Source organism: Lipotes vexillifer, unplaced genomic scaffold (assembly GCF_000442215.2).
Source record: "Lipotes vexillifer unplaced genomic scaffold, Lipotes_vexillifer_v1.1 scaffold513, whole genome shotgun sequence".
NCBI classification, from domain to species: domain Eukaryota; kingdom Metazoa; phylum Chordata; class Mammalia; order Artiodactyla; family Lipotidae; genus Lipotes; species Lipotes vexillifer.
The window spans coordinates 1,073,721-1,097,114 of NW_006777952.1; the positions used below are offsets into that span (position 1 = coordinate 1,073,721).

Here is a 23,394-nt window from a genome sequence, read left to right on the forward strand (position 1 = left end):
GGGAAAGAGGTAATATGTTTAGAGGTCAGGAATTGGGCCAAAACAGTACAAAACTGGAGTCACTGTTGTGAATTCCTGGTGACATTTCTGAAGGACTATTGTTCTTCATTTTCCTGCTCCCCAGTAACAGGCTCTTTCCCTTTTCTTCTTCAAGGTTTGATCCCATATAATTTCATCTGTGTGCAGACGGGCTCCATCCTGTCAACCCTGACTTCTCTGGATGCTCTTTTCTCCTGGGAAACTGCCTTTAAGCTGTTGGCCATTGCCCTGGTGGCCTTAGTTCCTGGAACCCTCATTAAAAAATTTAGGCAGAAGGACCTACATTTGAATGAAACGAGCAACGCTCATCATCTAAATAGTAGAAAGGACACCTGATCTGGATCCTTTGGTTGCCGCGTCCCTGGACTCTACTGTTTATTTGTGTAATGGGCGTGGTCCTCTGAAGCCCCTCATTGTTTCTAAATTATTCTCAACAGGTGATTTGTACACTATTCTTCTGTGTTCACTGTCTTGTCATGAAGGACACTCTGTGCTCTAGAAGGTGGATTATATCAGGTTCTCAAACCAGCCCTGATTTAGCAGGACACTCTGCAAAATGGATGGCCTCCTAGCAAATCCTGTTTGTATTTTACTGAATAACAAGGAACTCAGGCCAAGCCCTGAGCTGCTTTGGGAGAGGCTGCTGATTGCCCTTGTCCAGGGCGCCTCTTCTGCACAGTGATCAGCTGTTGTGACAGGTGTTATCCTTTTACATTCCTCGTGGACATGATTAGTGTAGATAATGACATGTGAACCCACATCACTGACACCACTCTTCATCTTGTTAGTCTCCTGAAGAGTGATCCTTCTGCACTGTTTTGCTGATGACCTACCTCTTCCATAGATCAGAGGAAACAAGCTGACAAACTGCATAGAATTTCCACGTACAGCTCAAAAACCCAGTGATTGCTGTGAGGCTTTTTGTGTTCAGACGCACTGATGTTACCACATATGTCACATCTCCTCTTGGTTGCACGTCCTGACAATTCAGCTGATTGCAAACAGACTATTGAATATCAGTGGAGCAAACTCTGTATGTTATGAATATATTCTGGAGAAGTTCTTACCCATCTGGATGGGCAGAACCCTTGACTCACTTGAACCAAATGACTGTGAGTACATTTTCTAGTCTGTCCTTTCTGTGTGGAAATCCTTCCTCTGTCTTGCTGGGACAATGGATTCAGTACAGTCCAATATCACCCAGTATACCCTCTGAATGCTTTTTTTCATTTTGTCATTTCCTGAGAATAACTGAGGGAATAATTCTATTTTATCTTTTAATTCAGGTGAATTAAGGGGAAAATTTGGTTTTGGATTAATTTGTTGTGTTGTATTTTAATGATCTGTAGCTGTCATGGCTTCCTATGGCTGCAGTATTGAATTGGCACAGACCTGTTTATGCTTCCAAGGACAGAAGGGCCTTGGCACCTAAAATGACCAGCTCTGGGATCCTGTACCCTACAGGAGTAACTCATCATTTCTTATCAGAACTGTTGTCCCTGGGCACCATCTGCTGGGTTTTTGATTTGGCTTGGCCAAGAATCTTGCCAAGGCTTTAATGTAGACCAGTTGTTCTACATGAATTCTTGGGAATACTTCTGTTTAGTACAGAGAATGAATTTCCAAGCAGTGTTTTTGGGACATGGTATAATCCAAAAAACACAACAAGGACTTCGTTTTTAAGGATGTGTTGCTTTAAAAGAAGCTTGATAACAAGAGTGGGAGTGAGGATGCCAACTGGACTTGGAAATCCGTGGCTCTTTGTGTTCTGAAGTAGGAGGAGGGAAGGGGAGACACAAGGAAGCTCTCTACACTACTGAAAGTATGGCCCTTTGCCCTTTATCCAGATCCTTGGATTTGTCTCTCTCCCATCTCCCCCGTGATTTTGCAACAACGTGCCTTATCAGTTGTGAGTTTACAGGCAAAGAAATTTCCCAAATAAATGGATATAAATATTCTGTGTGGTGTGTGTTTATACATGTTGCTAACTTTCAATTCCCATTGCCAGTGGGAATCAGGATTGGCTGAAAATCAGACAGTCCAAAGTGGTGTCTTAGCTTTCTACTCTCGAGCTTCTTACCAGTTGTATACACTGGAAGCCAGGTTTTCATTTGTGCCTTTTCCCTCGCATGCATACTTTATAGTAGGGTACTAACACCACAGAAGTAGCTGTAAGATGGGCAGCAGGAAAGGCGTAGGGAAGAAGAGTGCCTGTCTAGGATATGACAGAATAATCACGAAGAGACGGTAACGAAAGAAAATCATGGTCATCTCTTCCTTCTGTGGATGTGTCTGACGAAAGAGCCCCAGAAACCAGCTTTTCCCATCACCTATTTTTCCTGGCTGCGGGAAACCCAGTCGTGTAAAGCCTTCCTTTCCCGTAAGTTCTGACAAATACTGAGACTTATGAAGGCAGCTCTCAGGACACAAACAGTACCTATAAGGAAAAGACAGGACAGAGAACAGTGAAGTACACTTTTTGTTTAATTCCATGCATTTGTTTGCTTTGATAGTCGCTCTTGTTCCCATCGCTGTACAATTGTTCAATACAAAGAGGGAGCCGGCATCAGAACCCACACAGGGAGCAGGGGAACTAACAGTACCGGAGACCTCAGAGGACACAGATGAGGGAGATCATTCTGAGACTTGACTACAAAAAATGTTAATTTGCTCCAAATTGAAAGGAACTCAAATTATTGCAATCAAGAATCAAAGTGGGTCGTCCCACTTCCAGACTCTGAGAAGTGGTCGCTCGAGGTAGTGAGCTACCCGGGCGATGCGGTCAGTAAGGGGCATCTTCCTATTAGCCTGCGCCTTCTGGTGGGGTTCCCTCTGGCCTGCAACCACGGGAGGACCCTGTGTGTCTGGTCACTGGGCAGCAGCCTGGGGCCAGGAGCCAGCGTGCCCCTGAGTGCTGTGAAGTGGCTCTAGAGAGTAGGCCTGGGATTTGGCCGGAAGTTTTCTTACAGTGGCCTTACCGTCTGCTTGGGGGCTTGGCCCTGTGTGAAATCCTGCCAGCATGCTCCGGTTACGTGACAGTTAACAAAAGCCTTAACCTAACCCTTTTGGGGTTACCCTATTTCTCAGAACAGTGATTTCAGAGCTCCCCTCTTCTGCCACCTGTCCCTGAGAAGTGTTCCAGGTTCCACAGGGGTCCTCCATTTGGCAGTCTAGTTCATTCCAGTTTGAATAGGTGCTTGCAGTATTGGCTGTAACATGCAAACAAGCAGACTAATGTGATTCTTATGCGCTAGTCTGTGAGGCTGCTAACATTGGCGATGTGAGTATATTAGGACATTTATTCTATGAAATCAGCAAAGAAGAAAAATCTTGCTGCCTAGAAAGGCACTAAATTCATACTGACAGTACAAGTCAAAGTCTTGAAAAGAATGTCACGTTGTTTTGGTACATCAGTCTCATAGAGTCTAAGGAAGAAGCAAGTAACTGGGACTTGTATTAACTTTCTGTTTATAGAAGGTGGTGGAGGAACATGCTCATTTAACAATGAAATTATGTAAATGAAGAGACATTTTGGAATTCAATATACAATTGGAATCGTACTCCAAAAGGGCAGTGGGTGGAGGCACATGGCCTTTTTGCTGTCATTGGTGCTGCCCCCTGATAGCTGTAGGGTGGGATCTATAAGGAGTACACTGGTATATCCTGTCATTCTCCCATCAGGGCTAACTCGAGATCTCAAACCACCTTAGGAAATTAATTATGAGGTTAGAGCTGGGACAGCAAACAGATCTCCCCTTGCACACCAATTCCAATCAAGTGCCAATTATGGCTCCAAATGCTGTGTTGTGAGAGGTTCTGAGGCCGTGTCCAGGCTCAGTAGGAAAGAGTATGGTGATCAATAAATACCACGGTCTTGGGTATTGAGGGTGGAGATGGCAGATGGTGGTATGAGGTGGTATTTTGGTTTCTGGCTTGGTAGAAAAACAAAATACAACATAGCGCACTATACTGCAGAGCAGGTCAGGAATTCCTTGGAATTTGTAGAATTCAGTCACAGGAAGTTCAAGTAGAAACATTTTAAGGAAGGGGGGCGGATTGAGACAAAAGGGCATGGAAAAAAAGGGTAAATCTTTTGATCGATAAGAATGCATTCACACTGGAAAAACGTCAATGCTCCACAGTGGGAGAGGGCATTGAAAATTGGGTTGGTACCAGGAAAACCCCAAACCATCAAATCTATTATTACTTAGGGTAAGAGGAAAATTTAGTACAATGAGGCCCTTAAGTGGAAGTCCAGTGTACTTATTAAATCCTACTAAAATATCCTTAATTCTAGAAGGACGGATTTGTTGATACTAAAGTTTTAAAATATGTGAACTTCAAGCTGGTCATACCAAACCATCATACAACACAGTTAACACCTTCACCTCCCTGGGTAGGTGCTCCCCACAATCTCACCAACAGGTCCAAACTTTAGTGGTGGTAAGGTCTATTATAACTTCAAAGGAGGATGCGGGCTTCTCAGTCCCTCTGCCAAGCAATTTTAAGAGGAATTGTTATTCAGAGGACATGATCTAGAAATAGATAGGAATCAGAACCAAATGCCCATCTGCAAAACAAATAAAAACTCATTATCTTGCAGTCAGTCAAAACCGGATGCTAAATGAATGTGGAATTCACTTCAAGGGGGTTAAACTTTTGATCAACAATGAAGCTTGAAATCATAGTCCTGTGATTCCTTAAAGCACTGCCACCCAGTTGTCAGACTGAAGGATTAGCTCTTAAATTCCCCAAGCTCTTCGTTCCACTCTTCAGATGACTGTGTAGTTGTTCTCAAAGAAACACACACTAATTCAAAATTGTGCTGGTTATTTCAAGGCAGGCAGTGAAGGGTAGCCTGGGATAGAGAAGGCATTTCTCTTTTAACCTAGACTAAAGACACTGTTCTCTGAAGCCTCTAGTCACTTCTACTAAAAAATAAGTAAAATGTTCAACGTGGAACTTTATTCAACTTTTTTTAAAAATAAATTTATTTATTTATTTTTGGCTGCATTGGGTCTTTGTTGCTGCGTGCGGGCTTTCTCTAGTTGTGGCGAGCGGCGGCTGCTCTTCGTTGTGGTGTGCGGGCTTCTCATTGCGGTGGCTTCTCTTGTTGTGGAGCTCAGGCTCTGGGCGTGCGGGCTTCAGTAGTTGCGGCTCATGGGCTCAGTAGCTGTGGCTCGCGGGCTCTAGAGCGCAGGCTCAGTAGTTGTGGCACATGGGCTTAGCTGCTCCACGACATGTGGGATCTTCCCGGACCAGGGCTCGAACCTGTGTCCCCTGCATTGGCAGGCGGACTCTCAACCACTGCGCCACCAGGGAAGCCCTATTCAACTCTTGACAATAGAGTGAATGACTTGAAGATTCAATACTGTCTGCTATGCTAACTTGCTCATAACAGTCTATCCAGACAGGTATATGGCATTACCATGACAGACAGTCAAGATGGGAATTCAAAAAAGTTATCAAAATTATGAGGTATTGGGGTGGGTTTTCCAGGAAGACTATCACTGAAAGGGGTAAGACACATTAACCTTCATGTTCCTCTTTGGCCATGACAGGTGGGCAAGACCTGGACACGCTGAAGGGTCAGTGTTTTATGTTGGACAGAAAGAGGACACAGAGGGACTTCCCTGGCGGTCCAGTGGTTAAGACTTCACCTTCCAATGCAGGGGATGCGGGTTTGACCCCTGGTTGGGGACCTAAGATTCCACATGCTTCGTGGCCAAAAAACCAAGACATAGAACAGAAGCAATACTGTAACAAATTCAATAAAGACTTTATAAATGGTCCACATCAAAAAAAATAAATAAATAAAGAGGACACAGAGTTGTAGCCTCTCTGTTCTCAGAAGTAATGAACCAGAGAGATTCACAGTATGGTGTGGTCTGAAGTCAGAGGATGAAAAATATGGGCTTTCAAGCTACTTTTCCAGCTCTGTGACTAAGAGACTAGGCCTCATTCTAGAATTCCTCTTGTCTTGCTATGGGATGACATCACAGTTAGGCATTTTTTTTGTCATGCCATCTCTTTATTTTCTTTTTATAGTCTCCCAACTAGGAGAAAAATGTTGGTTTTATGGGATTTAGTAGGAAGGAGATTTTACAAACTATGCTGCCAGTTCTTGAAACTATCTACCCCACAGGCCCCATGCAGATTCCCTGTAGGCCTGTTCCTCTCAGGGCATTAAATAATTCTATTTGTGCTTCTAATGTAGTCCCATGATTTTATTTCTTAAGAAACTCGAGAAAATGTACAGCTTTTGAACTCTTTGTCCACCACTCAGTCATCTGATGCCCACCTAGGAGCTTTTGCGATCAAGTCAAAATCACAGCGTATCCACTGGACCTCAGGGCAGTACACACATCCTCAGATGATTGTTGTTGTACACAGAAAATGAGGGAATACAGCTAAGACAAATACCAGGGAGCTCCCAAGTGGCAGTTCCATTTTCATTCCTTCATAAAAATCCATAATAATTCATGGTTAGCAATAAACACAATCATTGTGCTACACCATAAACCACACTTTCTGATCGACAGAAAATGAGAAAGATAATTATAAAATAAAATAACAATGATAATAATACCATAACTTAAGATCTTTCATGTAGTCCAGCTACAGAATTTATACAAAATGGAATAATTTAATGAAACAATACTGCTCTCTGTATAAGTTAAATATTTTCCTTCAGCCTACCTAAGAGCTATAGATTACAGACACTAAATTTTAAATCAATGTCTCAAAGTGTAAACAAATGGAGGGATCAAAACAAGCAAAAGGAACTGCTCTATATTCCCTCCTGCTTTTCCTTTTTGGCCGATGCAATCAGTGACACCCAGAGGAGGGTGATGTTTTCATCTGCACTGGAAATGGTTTAATACCTGTGTATGTAAGTCTTTCCTGAAGTCCAGTCCGATGCAATATCAGAGCGTCTAGCCACCCTCTCCAGGTCTTGAGCTTCGAGGTTGTTTGGCTTTAACTGAATTTGGAGACAGAGACAGGAACTAGGCCAACATCTGTTTTTATATAAAATTCTAGATAAAAATTTCCTTAAAGCCAAGGCACCATGAGGTGCCTTGGGATGTTTCTCAGAGCCCATGACCCTAGAGACAGGAAGGACCTCATGCCTTGGACAATATTTTTCCAATCTCTGCTTAGCATCAGTTGTTCTTTCTATGAATTTCCAAATCCAATTATTCAAAACTACATTGATCCAAATACATGTTACAAGTAGCATTTAACAAAAATGCTATCGTGATAGGGGAGGGGTTGCCCTTTGCAAGTTGCTTATTTTGCCTTTATTCTGATAGTGGTAGCCAGTCACTACAGCTTCTGGGATAGAATGAGTTAACAAATAAAAACATGGGGGATGGTTTGGGATTGGACATCGGGCAGACTGACACACCTCCTAGCTGTCTTCAAGGACTGTTCTGTTTAAATCAATAAAACTCTAGTAGACAAGCAACCTGGTTCCAGGGTGGGGTGATCCCATCTTCTGCACGTAGTTGAACTGAGACATTCTGAGAATGTCCTTTTACAAGTTCCACATTTGCTTTTCCAACACCGTTGGACATTCTCTTTTTGTCTTCTCCTTCTCTCCTCCTCAGGCTCTCCCTCCCCTGCCCCCTTTTTCCCTAAAAGAAGCGGCCAACAGGTGGAAAGGAAATAGGCTACAGGAAACTGGCACTTGAGTCTGAAAAATCAACACATTGGTCAAGGTAATGCATTTGCCAAGGTAGTGACACTGACAGCATAAAAAGCAGAAAATTTCTCAAGGACAAGGTTGGACACTGTCTGTAAGTCTCACTACCAATGCTGCTCAGCGTTTTAAAAATGAGATCGGCTTTGACACGCGCAGTTTTCTTTTTCCTCCTAGAGGAAGCACATGCCCTCAAAGGCCTTGGGTGCAAGTCTCTGGTCTCTTCCATCACCCATCTGGACAAGCTGGGTGAATTTAATGTGGTCTGTTCACAGATTGATTACCTGGAATTGCTTTTCTTTTGCTGTTTTTGTTTTCTAAAATGTTCAGTATGTCTTGCTCTGGCTCTTCTTCAGTCACTTATGGCCAGAGGAACTGGTCCCCTGTTCAAGCAGCAGTAATACCTCCTGGCTCCACAGATTCCCAAGGATGTTGCTCCTGAATTCCACTTCTTCTTTCCTCCTTTCTCTCTCTCTCTCTCTTTTTTGCAAGAAATTATTGTCTTTCTCTCTATCATATATAGTTCACTCTTTACAGTACAAAGTGTGAAAATGTCAAACAAAAATAAATATCAGTGTTACAGTAGCTAGAATATTCAATAAAATAGATCCCTGCCATTCTTGATTGAAATGTTCAGTGAGACTTAATTTCATTTGGATATTGTTTTCCAGAGATTTGTGAAGTCTCATGTTCCTGTTATTGCAGCTCATGTCTAGGGGTAAGAAAGATGGGGCAGCTCTCTTCCCAGACAAAAAAGCAGGGAGAGAGTGGGAAGAGTCTGGGGGTGGGATGGATGTGAAATGCCAGTATAGTCATGAGATCTTCAGGGTAGGTATTCTTTCATTACCAAGTAGCAGAGCTGTAGTGTTTATTGGTCCTAACTGTGGCATCAGAACGCTCCCCATCTGAAGAGTCACAGTCCAATTCTTCAAACTGCATAGGATTCTGCAAAGTCAAGACAACATAAGACCTTAATTCCTTTCTGCAATCACTCAGTAAACATATTTTGAGCACCTCTCATGTGACAGGCGCTGTGCTGGGTTGCTTGCTAAGATAAAGGAGATCAGGTCCTGTCCTTGTGGGGTTTAGGGAGAAAGAAGTCATATAAAGATGATGATGGCAATTACGACGAAGGTGATGACAGTGATAACAGTGCCCCCAAAGCCCTATATATATTGTTTACTATGTCCCAGGCACTGCTGTAAGTGCTTTAACATCTATGAATCCACTCAATCCTCACAACAACCCTATGAAATAGAGGCTGTTATCATACCCATTTTACAGATAAGGGAACTGACCTACAGCGAGGTTAAGTGGCTTACCCAATGTCACACAGTGAGTTAGTGGAAAGGCTGAGATTTGCATCTAGGCAGTCAGATTTCAGGGTCTACACTTCCAACCACTATGCTATCGTGCCTCTCAGAAGGCAGTACCGTCTGTGAACTAAAGTGTTACATGTGCTCTGATAGCATGTAGGGGCTGGTGGGGACACAGATGAGGGAGGCTCACACCCTTAACCAGGTTGGGAGATGGGGTCGGAAGTGATGCTTGAGTGAAATCTTGGAATGAAGGGTTCCTGAGCAGTTCCGTGTTTGTGCTTCCTTTGGGAGAACTGCCCCCACTTTGGGGGGCTGTGTTATCTCTGTACTTCTACTGACTTCATGGAGGCAGTTGTTTTATCTTATATACTAGACGATGATTGTAAAGGCCCTAAGGACTTGAGCATGTTCTAACCCAAAGAGCTCCAGGAAGGGAAGAGTGATGAGAGGAGAAGGGAGGAGAAACCCCCACCTCATAGCCACGGTCCTCCGCACACAGCTTGCCCAGAGACATCTGCGTCTTCACACGGCGCACAGCACACTCCTTGTCAGACAGCCCGTCTGAATGCGAGGATATCTCAATGGGGATCTCCGGCGTCTGGGACAGCAGGTCATCTAGCTTCTCTGCCAGGCGGTCTTCGAGTTTATTCACTAACTCCTCAGGGCTGTTTGAGTGGTCACTGGTATTTCCTTCCTCTCCGTCAGACACAGAGAAATTCTCAGAGCTAAAGGTTGAATATGACTGGCAGCTGCTGATACAGCGATGGGGCCTAGAACCACAAAGAACCAGAGGAACTTAGTCCCGGGAACGGCTACTTTCCTTTTTTTTTTTTTGGCATGCCCCGGGATCTTAGTTCCCTGACCAGGGATCGAACCCACGCCCCCTGCAGTGGAAGCGTGGAATCTTAACCACTGGATCGCCAGGGAAGTCCTTACTTTCCTTTCCTTGTCTGTCAGTCGCAGCCTTGGTGGGAGGTGATCTAGTTATTTTCCTGCCCCTGAGGGAGAGTCAAATCCCAAAAGGTAGAAACAGCTTAAAGCAACAGAGAGAGAAATCTGAGCTTTGTTTGTTTTATATGTTTATGTGGCGCCACACAACGCTCCAAAACTGATGGCTACCGCTGGTCTTTGAGAAAATCAGCTGGTCTGATGACACTGTGTACACCTGTGTGGTATGGAAATGTTCACATTGAGAGTATGCTTCTTATACACAGAGAATCAACCACCTAGGTTCTCAAGGGTGAAAGGGGCTTTGGAGAGTCTCTGGTCTGACTCCTCTCCCAGAGCAGAAAACTGGAGGCAGAGAAGGGAAGTGACTTGTTCAAGGCCGCACAGCAGAGCTGGGCTCGGGCCAGGTCTACTCACGTGCCGCCATGTCCTTCCCTACCTGCCTGGGCATGGTGGGGCGTTTCTCATGGGACAGAGCGGCCTGGAAGGCCGATCCCCAACAGAAACGTGCTTGGAAGGAACATCACTCTGCAGCTGTGGGCGCTGCCCAGCCAGTTGCTGGCTCATTCCAGGTAACATCTGGGTTTAGCTCTGATGAGGCAAAGCTCCTGGGGTGGGGGGAGGGGATTTACAAAAGTTCCTCATTTCTTTTCCATTGTTTGCAAGAAGCCTAGTAAATAAGAATACTGTTAGTTTACGCTGACTTAACAAACAAAACAAATAAGAAAAAAGAAGACTGCCTTTTCCCTCTGTCATTGTCTGATCTTTCTGTATTTCTTAGTACAAAGCGATTTTGATGGCATATGATCTGAGTTTGGTTGATGGGCAGGCCAGGTGATGGGCTGGGTGCGGGGGTGGCATCAAGGACACATGAAAAGAGGTCAGATGGAGGAAGCCCATGTGGGAAACAGAAGTTAAAATAGGACTCACACCTTCTCAAGGCTGGTAATTCAGGGGCTTCCCTGGTGGCGCAGTGGTTGAGAATCCGCCTGCCAATGCAGGGGACATGGGTTCGAGCCCTGGCCCGGGAAGATCCCACATGCCGCGGAGCAACTGAGCCTGTGCACCACAACTACTGAGCCTGCGTGCCTACAGCCTGTGTTCCGCAACAAGCCACTGCAATGAGAAGCCTGCGCACCGCAACTAGAGAAAGCCAACGTGCCGCAATGAAGATCCAACGAAGAAAGAAAGCGAGAAAGAAAGAAAGTCTGGTAATGCAGAAGGGAGTCAGAGAGAAGAATGTTATAATATTGAAAGCAAAACCGTGAGGTAAAACCAAAATTTTGCATCATAGCAAGAAAGAAAGGTGGGAAGCCATCAGGTGAGCTAAGTTAATGGTGGTCATAGGAACAAAAGCTGGAAGTAACATAATTGTGATGCCTGTAGAATGAGGTCAGAGGATGAAAAGGCATTTTATTCGGGCTCAGTGTCCCTGCATAGGAGAAAACACAGCGTCCAAGGAAACAGCAAGAAAGCAATGGCAATGTGGTAGGAATAGCTCAGGGGATGGGAACAGATTTCAATTTTGTGTACAGCATAGGCACCTGGAGTACAATTTACCAAAGTACTAGAAGTCCCTTGGTTTTAGGAAATTCCTGGTTCTGGGTACGTACACAAACCTTCCTGGGGGATTCTTAAAGGCTTCCTCTTCAAAAACAGATGCCTAGTAGCAGAAAAGGCCTCCTGGGAGGAAAACTACCTTCCATACTTCTACAAAAGGGCAGCTCTTAATTCTAGAAATGAGGGGTGTGGTCCTTCTTTAGTCCTATAAGCAAAGTTATTATTGCTGGCTAGGCAGTAAGCTATTTCTAAGGATGGGTTGAAGGAGGACTCGACTCATTTAATTATACTTAATTTGAGGTATAAAATCCAAGGCATGGAGAGTGCTATGGATTTAATTGCATCCTCCCAAAATTCATATGTTGAAGCCTTACCTACAATGTGACTGAATCTGGAGAGAGGGTCTTTAAGAGGTAATTAAGGTTAAATGAGGTCATATGGGTGGGGCCCTAATCTGACAGGACTGTGGCCTTATAAGATGAAGATCTCTCTCTCTCTCTCCCCACCATGTGAGGACACAGCAAGAAGGCTGCTGTCTGCAAGCAAGGAAGAGAGTTCTCACGAGGAACCTTGGACTTGGACTTCCCAGCCTCCAGAAGTGGGAGAAATAAATTTCCACTGTTTAAGCCACCCAGTCTGTGGTATTTTGTTATGGCAGCCTGAGCAGGCTAATATAGGGAGGTACACTAGAAATCAGTAAAATTACCCATAAAACAGCACAGCCATCTCTCGTAAACTGCCCACTATGTTGTCAATTATAACCTTGAATCCATATTTATTTTCTCCATCTTGCAGTTCCTATCTAGTGAATTTGGATAAACTAGAATCTGCTGTGCATAGCCAGCTGCCAAAATGGGCAATGGTAGGTTCCAACTTCCCTATAAGCTGGCTGTTAGAAAGCAGCCTGTGATCGAACCAGTAGGGCAAACTCAGGATTTTCCCTGATTACACTGAAGGCAATCACATGTGTTTATTGGTTTTACCTCTGTCTTCGTGGAAATTCAACTTCACTATCTACTTCCCCTTCTTCCTCTTCAGAGGAGTCATCTCCACTCTGAGGAGAACAAGGAGGGAAGAGTCTTATTTCTCTTTCTCTCTCTCTTACACACACACACACACACACACACACACACACACACACACACACACACACACACACACAGAGTCCCTGTAAAAGATTTAATTTTCATCAAAGACATTGAGTGGTAGCTTGCTGTCATTTTTAAACATATATCTCTTCATTCATTTAGCAACTTTCCCTGGGTGTCCATGATGAAAGGCCCTGAACTTGAAGAGGGGAAACTGGAGAAGAGGTCTTGGATTTTGGGGTGGTGTCTTGTAACCACTGTCACTTGTGGCTCTAGGCTCTGATATAGAGACTCCAATAAGAGGTGATCTTTCAGTTCTTCAAAGCCCAACAACTACTTTTTCCCCTTTTATGTACCAATCACCTTTTCGCTAATATTATAGTTATTATGCTTACATCATCTCTACTACTAAAACATACATTATTTAGGGTCAGACCCCATCTTGTTGTACTGGATTCCTCCTCCACCATTAATACAACACTGCATACAAGGTAGGTGCTTAGCACACGACTGAGTCAGCACGTGGGCACAGATAAGAGAACTCTGGTTGGGACATCTGAGGCCTCATCATTGCTGGGGCTCTGTGGTTGATCTGGAAGGGTGGGTAAGTGTCCCATCTGAGAACATGATCTTCCCTGTGAGGGAAGATTCCATTTCCCTTCCAGGGCATAGGAACAGCCCCACTTCAGATCAACTGTCATTAATGCACGGGATTACTACAATCCCTTGTGAGGTGGGTAAGTGGGTCCAAATAACTGTACCAAAAATTGAGGATAATTTACTTTTAAAGTCAGTTCTGACAATCCATCACTTTTACCCATTTGTATTCTGATGTGCTTTTTTGAGTAGGAAAGACAGGGATGGAGTTATCCTGACTGTGGAGATGAGCACTTCCCCCTAGAAGACCCGTGGGAGTGTATCTCCGCAGAGAGAAGTTGAGCTGCTCTGTGGGAGTGTGGTTTTAGGGAGGCCAAAAGTAGAAGGGGTGTGTTCCGTGGCCTGCAGACCCACGGATGCCTCAAAATGGCATCAGGATGGTTCAAAGATACATGTTACTTGGGAGGGGACGGGGGAATGGGGCGATTGCTAAAGGGTGCAGGGTTTCTTTTTGGGGTGATGGAAATATTCTAAAATTAGTTGTGGTGATGGCTGCACAACTCGAGAGAAAGAACTGAGTTATACACTTTAAATGGGAGAACTGTGTAGTATGTGAATTGTATCTCAATAAAGTTGTTACCAAAAAGTTATGTTATTGGCTTTAGGGGTCAGAGGAGCAGAGACTGACTTAGCCCAAATCCACTGCACTACCTGAAACACAATTTATTTCTGGGAAAGCTCAGTCAATAGCAGCACTGTATGTGGAGGAAGAAATACAGTTCTGAGACAGTGGTCTTCAGCTTCAACTTCTTTTCTAGTAAATGTCTAGTTGACCAAAACATCCTCATTTCCATTTTAGACATTTTCATTCCTTCAACTGAACTTCTGATGAACGATGATATGAAACAATAGTTAGAATTGAGTGGGTGTTTTCTCTGTGCTAAATACTTTTCACACATAGTGTTATTTTTAACACATTAGCAAGATGAGCTCACATTTTTGGAAGGTTGCTACATGCCAGGTCCTGTTCTAAATGCTTTGTATGTATTAACTCATTTAATCTTCACATCGACCAATGAGACAGGGTCCACTATTAGCCCCATTTCAAAGATTAGAAACCGATGTTCATAAAGGTAATAAGTGGAAGAGCCTGGCTTTGAACTCAGGTCTGACTCCCAAGTTTGGGCTCTTACCCACAAGGGAGGAGAGGTAGCCCGCCTCGCAGCTAATAAACCACAGGCAGCCAGTGGGCGAGGAGACGAACAGGTTTCAGTGACTGAGAACCGGCTGGATCATGACGGTTATTAATTAAGGCGATACTGTGAAGAAAGCTAGTTCCATGGGGGATTAATAGATGTTATTTTAAAAAGGCAATACGGTCACATAGGTGAGGGAAGTGCTGGATTAAACAAGGTTATTGCATGATTTCTCAAAGCCGAGGATTTGTTAATGTGAGCTTAGGAAGCTCCAAGAGGGGACAGAGAATACTGTTTCCCAAACATGTTTTATAACGGGAGCCTTCCTTCTTGCTACATCCCTTAGGACTAGGCTAGAGTAGCGGATTCCAAACTAGTTTGATGACATGTTGCTAACATATGGCTATTTTTCATTGATAAATTATCTACATTTGAATCAGTCCCCTGATTCAGGAGTTTCCAAAGTGTACTCCTTAGTCCATCACTTAAGCAGTGTGGAAAGTATTAAAAGTAAATAAACTGCTATTTATGCTTTTGTTATCTCATCCTTTTACAAAATGCATATTTTTAATGTACGTTTTATACTGCATAGAATATGACAGGCTCTGACATTCCTTGAAGGCAGTGACACACACCGCGGCTGTCATCACACCTTACCTTCTGAAGGGGCCTTGTTTTTCGAGGTAGCGCTGGGGGGGTGATGTGATGAGAGGTGTTGAGGGATGATGCAGACCCAAAGCCGCTGAATCCCTTTTCTTCCATTTTCTCAGAACCTTGGGCACTTTCCGAGAGGGGATTGTGTGCTGGTGGCTTGAAAAGGTTGGGGTTCCTCCCCACGGGCTCGGCAGAGGGGACGTCTACGGACCCATGCTGTTCTGGCCTGCGCTGGAGGCAGGGGTCATAGGGGTCAGCCTGACAACAGCCCCAGGGGCCAGCCTGGCCCTTGTTGGGCTCGGAACTTTTCCAGCAATCTGCTGCCACGGCCGTGGAGATGAGGTCAGGGCTGGAGCCAGGCATCTGTCTTTGAGCATGGCTGCTGAGTGGGCTCCGCAGGGCCGCCGCGGGGCCAAAATACCTCAGGTTGTTGGCGCAGGTTGCAACGTCCTGTCCGTGCATATCGAGTCTGGGACGGTGACTCTGAGACGTGGCAGGAGGGGGTTGCTGGTGTTGCTGCTGCAGAGGACTACGGTGATGGGGGGAAGGGTATTCAGACTGAGCCTGGTGCAGGTAAGTGGGATGGGGTGAATTTTCCCGGGCTGGCTGGCTTTTTAAGATTGCTGCAAAGTCACTATGGCTGCCTCGGCTACTCCCGCGGCGGTGGCGTGGTTTGCTCCGATATCGGCTCTTGCTGCTAGAGGTGGACATCTTGGGACTTCCGGACAAAGGGGATGCAGTGGGAGCCACTTCCGCACTGGGGATACCTTCAGATCTCAACAGATCTGGCCTGGGAGAAAAGTACAGGTTTGGTTTTAAACACATGAAGACACATTCAAGTTTGGGGAAATGTATCCCAGGCCTTAAAATACACATAATCTTTGAATCAGCAGTTACATACACAGGGATTTATCCAGTGGAGATAACGGATGTGCACAAAGATGTACGTTGGAAGATGTTATGTTAAAGCATTGTTTAAAATAGCAGAAAGCTAGAAACAACCTAATGTCCACTTACAGAGGATTCCCTTTATTCCTTCTGGATTTTATTCTGTGCCTCACTAGCTGAGTACTCAATCTCCTTTAAATTCTAATTTTACCCTACAGGCTTCTTGACCTCTTCCTCATAGTATCAGCTCTCAGCTTGGTGCCAATATGCCAAGGCACAGGCATGGGTGTTTGCTCACGATCAGAAATCTGTCTGGTGATGGATCCCACAAGGGATCACAAAGGACAGAGGTCTGGGACCAGAGAAGGAAACCTCAGTTAATTAGACAAGAGGCTAAATTCAGGGAGTTTCATCTAGACATGGTCCCCTTGAGGGCTGCTACTAAGTCATATCCACCTTTGCATGTGGAGGACACTAGCAAGGAGTCTTGCTCACAGTAGGTACTCAATAAATGTTTCAGGAAGGGGCCGAAGGGGGTGGCAGTAGAGGAGGGGGAAGAGCCAGGAGGTTGCGTAGAGCCAGTAAGAGAAGGGCTCATGTGGAACGACCCTGGTATTCTACCGTGTTCCTAAAGGGAGGAGGGCCTCTCTCAGCCCACTGGGCTTGTCACGTGGCTCATGTGCAGGAGGAACCCAGAGGCTGCAGGTAAACCTTACACACACCAACACCAAGGCACACAGGCAACCAGTAAATGATTTCTGAATTGAAGAACTGATTCAGGGCAGAGACTCTAGGATGCCAGGTAGTATCGCTACCTCCTTCACCCCAAAGAGTAGCCCCACCCTTCTTTCGGACCAGACAGACACAAATCAGCTGGAGATTTCAGAGCTGGAGGGCCCAAACTCTTTTTTTTTTTTTTTAAAAAAAACAACAGAATCCTTTACTCAAATGAATTATGAGAAACCCAATATATAAAATAGATACAGTAAGAGAACAGATTGGTGGCTACCAGAGGTGGGGGTGGGAATAGGGGGTGGGCGATATGGGTGAAGGGGGTCAAAGGTACAAACTTCCAATTATGATACAAATAAGTCATGGGATGTAATGTACAGCATGGTAACTATAGTTAATAATACTGTATTGTATATTTGAAATTTGCTAAGAGAGTACATCTTAAAAGTTCTCATCACAAGGAAAAAAAATTTGTAACTGTGTGTGGTGATAGATGTTAACCAAACTTATTCTGGTGATCATTTTGTAATATACACATATGTTGAATCATTATGTTGTACACCTGAAATTAATATAATGTTATATGTCAATTATATCTTAAAAAACCCAAACCCAGATATAGTAGAACAGCTGAAGAGAGAAGGGAGAGCAGAAGCCCCTCCCGTGGGGCTCCCCCTCCTTGTCCTCTCTACCCCTGCAGTGGCCTCAGAGACACCTCTATTCAGGCCCTAGGGGGTCCCGGACCTTGTAAGGAAACCACAGATGCAGTCCTGCCTTCATCCTATGTGATGAAGAACCCAAACCCCAGCCAAAGTGGCTCCTGGTCTCACAGCTCATGACTATTAGAATCCAGACAAGAAGTCTCTCCTACTTGACAGTCTGGCTTGTTGGACGTCAGAATACAGCTTGAAGGTGCGTACAAATCACTTGGGAGCTTGTTGAAATGACTGCATGGGTCTGGGATGGGGCCTAAGAGCCTGCATTTAGCAGCCACGCTCTCAGATGATGCTGAACTAAGGACTACATTTTGAAGACCCTCACAGGAAATCAGTAGGCATCAGGCAATAGGAGATGGGTTTTTCTTCTCTTTCAGGAGAAGCTCAGTTAAAGGCTTGTCTTAGCACAGAAGTTCCAGGTATAATTGGTTTATGATGAGGTGGGTAGGGTACTGTGCTGCTGTCAGCATCTTCCTGTCTCAGATTCACAGCTTTGTGGTCAGCTGGCCAACTTGTGGCACAGAAGGCATCTGGATCGAGGAGGTCCTGGGGCTTTTTATTGAGGAAGGAGAGCCCTCCAAGGCCCAGTTAGGGCATCTATCAATACTTAACACAGTAACTGGCTATGGCGGGATCTAAAAGAAAGCTAAGGTGAAAGTGCCATTAAGTCAGGTAAAGGCTGCGTTTATTGAACCTGGCAGTGAAAAAAATCAAAGAACAACACTGAGACAGCACTTCACAGTTGACAAAGCAATTTACAATATATAAAACACAAGTTTCCTACCATTACAATATCCATGTTACAGATGAGGGCACTGAGGGATCAGAGAGGTTAGCTGGCTTGTGTCTCTCACAAAGCTAGTAAATGGCAAAACTCACAACTTGAAGCCAAGTTTTTGGACACTGAGAAATAGTTCTTCCTCCATTCCAAGCTTCTCCATATTATGAAGTATTTAGATTATCTTATTAGACTATACTCACTTGTGATGGGCTTGGTGGATCCATCACTGAACTCCGACTCTCTTTTCAGTCCCTAACTAAACACGAACTGAAACCAAGGCTAAAGGATAGTGGATGGTTTCTCCTCTCTGATCGCCTCAGTGGGCATTGGCCTTCTGACTCCATAATCACTGGACTGTCCAAGTAATCTGAAACATAAATCCTTCAAGGGGCAATCAACTGAAAGCATAACTCTCTGCAGCTCTAATACCTACTCCGGGTTGCCTTTCCAGACAAGTTCAGCTCACTGACTAAGCATCTACTGGTGCTGTCAAACTCTTTCAAATGCATTTCTCACACGCAAAATAAAAGTAAACACAAGCTCACACTGTAAAAAATTAAACAGTACTATTTTCTCCCAAAGTGCTCTTTGTTTTAACTGTTGGCAGACTGCAGGGAGGAGCCAGCAGGTGAAGTCTGTGCCTCATTTGTACACCAAAAGAAGAGAGGTGCTGGGATTCCTGGAAGGTTTTTCCAGGTGCCAACTGAAAACAATTTCTCAGAGCTTGACCAGAAGATGGTCAGTAAAAGCAAAACTGGAATGAATCCATGTAGTTATCCCTCAGTGGTTTAGATTTATGTTAGTCATGCTGTGCTGGAATATGGTCACTGTTCTGAAAGCCTTAAAATACATGCTTGGTTTGCATTTTCTCACTGTCTTTATTCTTCCTGCATTTAGCTCAAGTCTCACTGCTGGGTCTACAACCCAGGTTAAGGGATATTTCCTTCTTTTGCTTTAATTTAGGATAGGGTCAACTCTCCATTCCTTGGGAGGAATGAGGCTCTAGCAGAGTCTGGTAATAAAAACTGACTGGAAGAGCATTCTAAAATTAAACTAATATAAGGAAAATGTGTTATAATTAGGGGAAAGGGCATCTTTTAAAACAATTAAAAAACCCTTTTTTTTGGAGCAATTATGATTTCCTAGGTGATTTCACACGTTGTCTTATTTAAACCTCACGAAAGTTCCACACAGGAGTGGGATGAGGGGAACTATATGGTTAGACACAGGTAATTATCAAAGTGCCTGCTTTTGTTTTTGGTGGTGGATTTACAGGCACTTATTACATTATTAAAAAGAACTAACTAAATGAATAAATAAAAGTGGGAAATGCATGGACCAATGTTGCATAAATCAAGAATTATGGTGAACTCAATTCTGTGCACTAGGGGTCAAAAAAAGAAAAAGAAATCTCACGTGCTATAGTTACACTGTTCTACCCATGGGGTTGAGAGTGGTCAAGTGACATGATCCAAATCACACAGCTTCTAATAGGCAGAGCCAGGATTTGAATCCAGGTCTGTTTGGCCCCCAGTTCATTTCTCTTTTCACTATTCCATGCTAAGGTAATAAACATCAATGCCTCAGACAGTAAAAACTAGATTCCTGGAGTCCATGACACACTCTCTCCCACCTGCCTAGGTCATATCTAGAGGCAAGTGCGCTGACGACGTGGTACCGTGTGGCCACGCCCACTATCATCTGATCATGTATTTTAGGGGCATGTTTCCCCATTCATCTGAATATCAGGTCAGTACAGGTGCTCACCGCTTGGCCTGCATCCCAGGTCTGTGAGGCACACCTTTCCTCTTCATGAGTTTCTCCATGGCATTAGGGTGGATTATTGGACGGACGGGATGTCGTTTGTAGGTCCCAGGATACTTCTTTTCCACTGCTTGCTCACGCCTGAAGAATGAAAGAAAAAGCTATGTCTCATTCACCCCAGACAGAAAAGTTGGGCAGAATGTTTTCACAGGTTAACTCCACCCAGAGATTCTGGCCACACGTAACAGATACAGGCTATCTGAAGAATAGCAAGGTGGCTCTTCAGGTTAAAAAGGAAAAAAAAAAAAATCAAACTAACCTGACTTCATTTTTTTCTTCAGGTCGCAGATGGACTTGGAGGCCAGCCCTCCTGCCCCCAACATGCCTCATGAGACACAAAGCAGTGGCTGAAGTCCTACTTATTTTCAGCAGCTGCTGTTTTAGTCAGGACCCCAGGGTTTCTCACCATTCTCAGGAATACCCTGAACCACTTGCAGCAGCTGCCTTACTTCCCCAGGGGGCAGTAAGCTCCCATGCATCCACACCAAGCTCTTCTTGAAATGAGGACCCCTTTCCTGAGCCGTTTGGCAGGTTGAATTGCAAAGCCTTGTCAAGCGCATAGTCCCCTAGAACCAGCTCTGTGGCAGCTCCACTCAGCTGTAAGGCTCACCAGGGCGGGGACCTGTGCCCGGTACAAGCCCTAAGGAATGCTGGGTGGACGAATAAAATAGCTGCCAGTTCTGAGTAGCAGCAACCTGGAAGAGTAGTACATTTCAGCCAATGGGTAGACCCAAATCAGTCAGGACACAGTGGTCTGGATACATACTTGATTAGCTCCTTCTCCCGCATTTCTAGCTGCAGCATGATGGCACTCAATTCCATGTATAAATTATTAGCCCGCTCAAGTTTTCTCTCATAGTGCTCACGAATATCCAAAGCATGCCTATCAAAGAAAACACGGAAGCAGTGAAGCTGATGAATGTGAGGGAGAACTAAGGTCAGCTCTAATGAAACAAGAACAGGATGGTTTATCTCTAAAGCATTTGCCCAAGGGCCCTCTAAATTTAAGACTCCCTTGTCCGATGCAAAGACTCAGACAAGAGTGAGTGGGAGATGGGAAATCCAAGTTTTCCACTTAGTTGATTGTGAAGGGTCATATCCAGCCATATAGGATAGCCAGGAGGGCTACAGATAAAACTGAATGCAATTTATGTATAATGTACAGCCTTTGTCTATGCAGTATTGGCAATATCTTAATAAGAATACAGTATAATATATGTTAAGGGAAATATGCAGTTAAAGCATGGTCACTTATCACTCATTTATACTTACCCACACTACAGATCCTGTCTAATCTAGAGGTTATCTGAGAACATGTGTTCTATCCCTTGACAGATTATAAGCATCTTGAGGCTGGGGACTACATCTTATAAACTTCTGACCTTTCATGTTACCTAGGACAGTGGCTGAATAAACAAATAGCATTGCTCCAGGAATCTTTGTTGCAGAGATATAATAAAGGAGGATAACAGAGATGGGGGGGAGACGATAAAAAAGTGATATAAGGGAGGACCAACTTTTAAAGAGAATAACAATAACCAGCAGAAGTGCAAGGTGTGTAGAAAATGAAATGATTCACAACAAGGGTTCCTGCTAATATCTGAAGACCTGGGAATGAGAAGAGGTGACGTAGGAGACATCAGCTGACCTGAGCTCTTCTCTGCGCCTTCGAATCAGTTCTTCATCTAATCGGTGGATACAAGTTCCTTCACTTTTGATCTTCTCAAAGTGTTTTTTTACTTCTTCTCTCCATTCAGCCTAGGCAAGGACAAATTAGATTTTGTTAATAGTCCAGGAGTTTTAATCCCTGATATAACCATAGGATCATGTACAAGATTTTCCCCCTGTATGCTTCTACTAAAGAGCCTTATAGAATAGATGTTCAATAAATGTTATTTGATAGCAAAATATCTCATGCTAGTGTATCTGCACACCGCACCCCACTCCTCACCCCATTTTCTGTATTTAGTCCAGTACTCAGTGCTGTCTTTTCTAATTTTCTTTCAGTACTAACCAAAAGAAACATCACAGCTGGCATGCTAGCCATCATATCTGGAACAAAAGAGCTCAATTTTAAGTCAGGATGGTGGCTGAGAGAGCCTGGCTAGAAAGAACAGCTCTGATAACCATATGGCACAAGCATGTGTCAGTGACAATATGATCATCTTTACATTTGGACCAGAATTCCTCCTAGGCTTTGTTTATGAAAATATCTTGAGAAAATATTTGGAATAGAAGATCCAAGGGGCATGAACAGCAGGAGATGGGGATAAAAATATGGGGAATTATACGGGAATTTGGAGGTGGGGGAAAGAAAAGAAAAGAGAGAAGGGGAAGGAGGAGAAAGAGCACGGCCAAACATTTTAGCAGTCTGACAAAAATTGTAGGAGAGGGATGGATAGCTAATGTGTGATTTAAGTTGTTCAAAATGTAAGCCTCTTCCAATTTCCTAAACCTTTAGTAAAGCCTCTGACATTCACCTTGACTTTGGATGGGTGTTTTTATTTGTTTTGTTTTGTTTTTTTTAAATCAAGGAAAGGTGCTGAACTTCATGCTTAGGTCAAAGACAGGAAAAAGATAAAGGAACAACCAAAAGATGGCAGGAATGTGGGCCCAAGCAAACAGAGTCAAAGTGTCCATGAAATTATAAATCTCCCAGGAATTCACAGAAGTATTAAAAAGGACATTGGACTTTCCACAGGGCATGGAATTTCAGACCAATTTTATCTAAATTTTAGGAGGTAGGAACATCTCTGCAGGAATATAGTCTACAGACCATTTCTAGAAAAGCAGCTAAAGGAGACGCTTCCTCAAATTATGTACACACTACTATCCCAAGAAGCTAATGAGATTATCTAAAATAATTTCTAGTAAAGGCTAGATATGTAACCAAATGTTTCTAATTGTATCATCTTCTTCTAGAGCTATTCTATTACTTTTAGATTCATGTTAAAAATGATCTCCCTAGATCATGGAAGAAGTTATGCTTAAGTAGTTGTGAAGTTACAGAAGTTTCTCCCCAGATTTGCTGTTTCTCATTTTTTAAAAAAGTCTTGATTGAATTTGCTACAATATTGCTTCTGTTTTACATTTTGGATTTTTGGCTGCGAGGCATGTGGGATCTTACTCCCTAGCCAGGGATCGAACCCACACCCCCTGCACTGGAAGGCAAAGTCTCAACCACTGGACTGCCAGGGAAGTCCTTCATTTATTTTTAGAGGGGAAATTATATTGCAATTATTTAGAAAGTGGTCATCTTATTTATCTGTTTATAATACGTTAGATCTTCACATATATATATATATATATATATATATATATATATATATATATATATATATATATACTCA

The 23,394-nt window shown here is 43.8% G+C and overlaps 2 protein-coding genes across 2 annotated transcripts in view; one reads left to right on the plus strand and one right to left on the minus strand.

Annotated features, from left to right (window-relative positions):
• Window positions 1–1,065, plus strand: part of TMEM41A (transmembrane protein 41A) — an 8,089-nt gene extending 7,024 nt beyond the window's left edge. Inside the window, exon 5 of the mRNA XM_007451392.1 lies at window positions 155–1,065. Coding sequence (XP_007451454.1) covers window positions 155–375 — 221 coding nt within the window. The 3' untranslated portion in view covers window positions 376–1,065. The remainder of the gene's footprint in view (window positions 1–154) is intronic.
• Window positions 1,066–8,222: 7,157 nt separating this feature from the next.
• MAP3K13 (mitogen-activated protein kinase kinase kinase 13) overlaps window positions 8,223–23,394 on the minus strand; it is a 129,428-nt gene continuing 114,256 nt past the window's right edge. Inside the window, 7 exon segments of the mRNA XM_007451393.1 lie at window positions 8,223–8,686; window positions 9,533–9,830; window positions 12,552–12,622; window positions 15,107–15,893; window positions 19,988–20,125; window positions 20,811–20,927; window positions 21,693–21,802. Coding sequence (XP_007451455.1) covers window positions 8,585–8,686; window positions 9,533–9,830; window positions 12,552–12,622; window positions 15,107–15,893; window positions 19,988–20,125; window positions 20,811–20,927; window positions 21,693–21,802 — 1,623 coding nt within the window. The 3' untranslated portion in view covers window positions 8,223–8,584.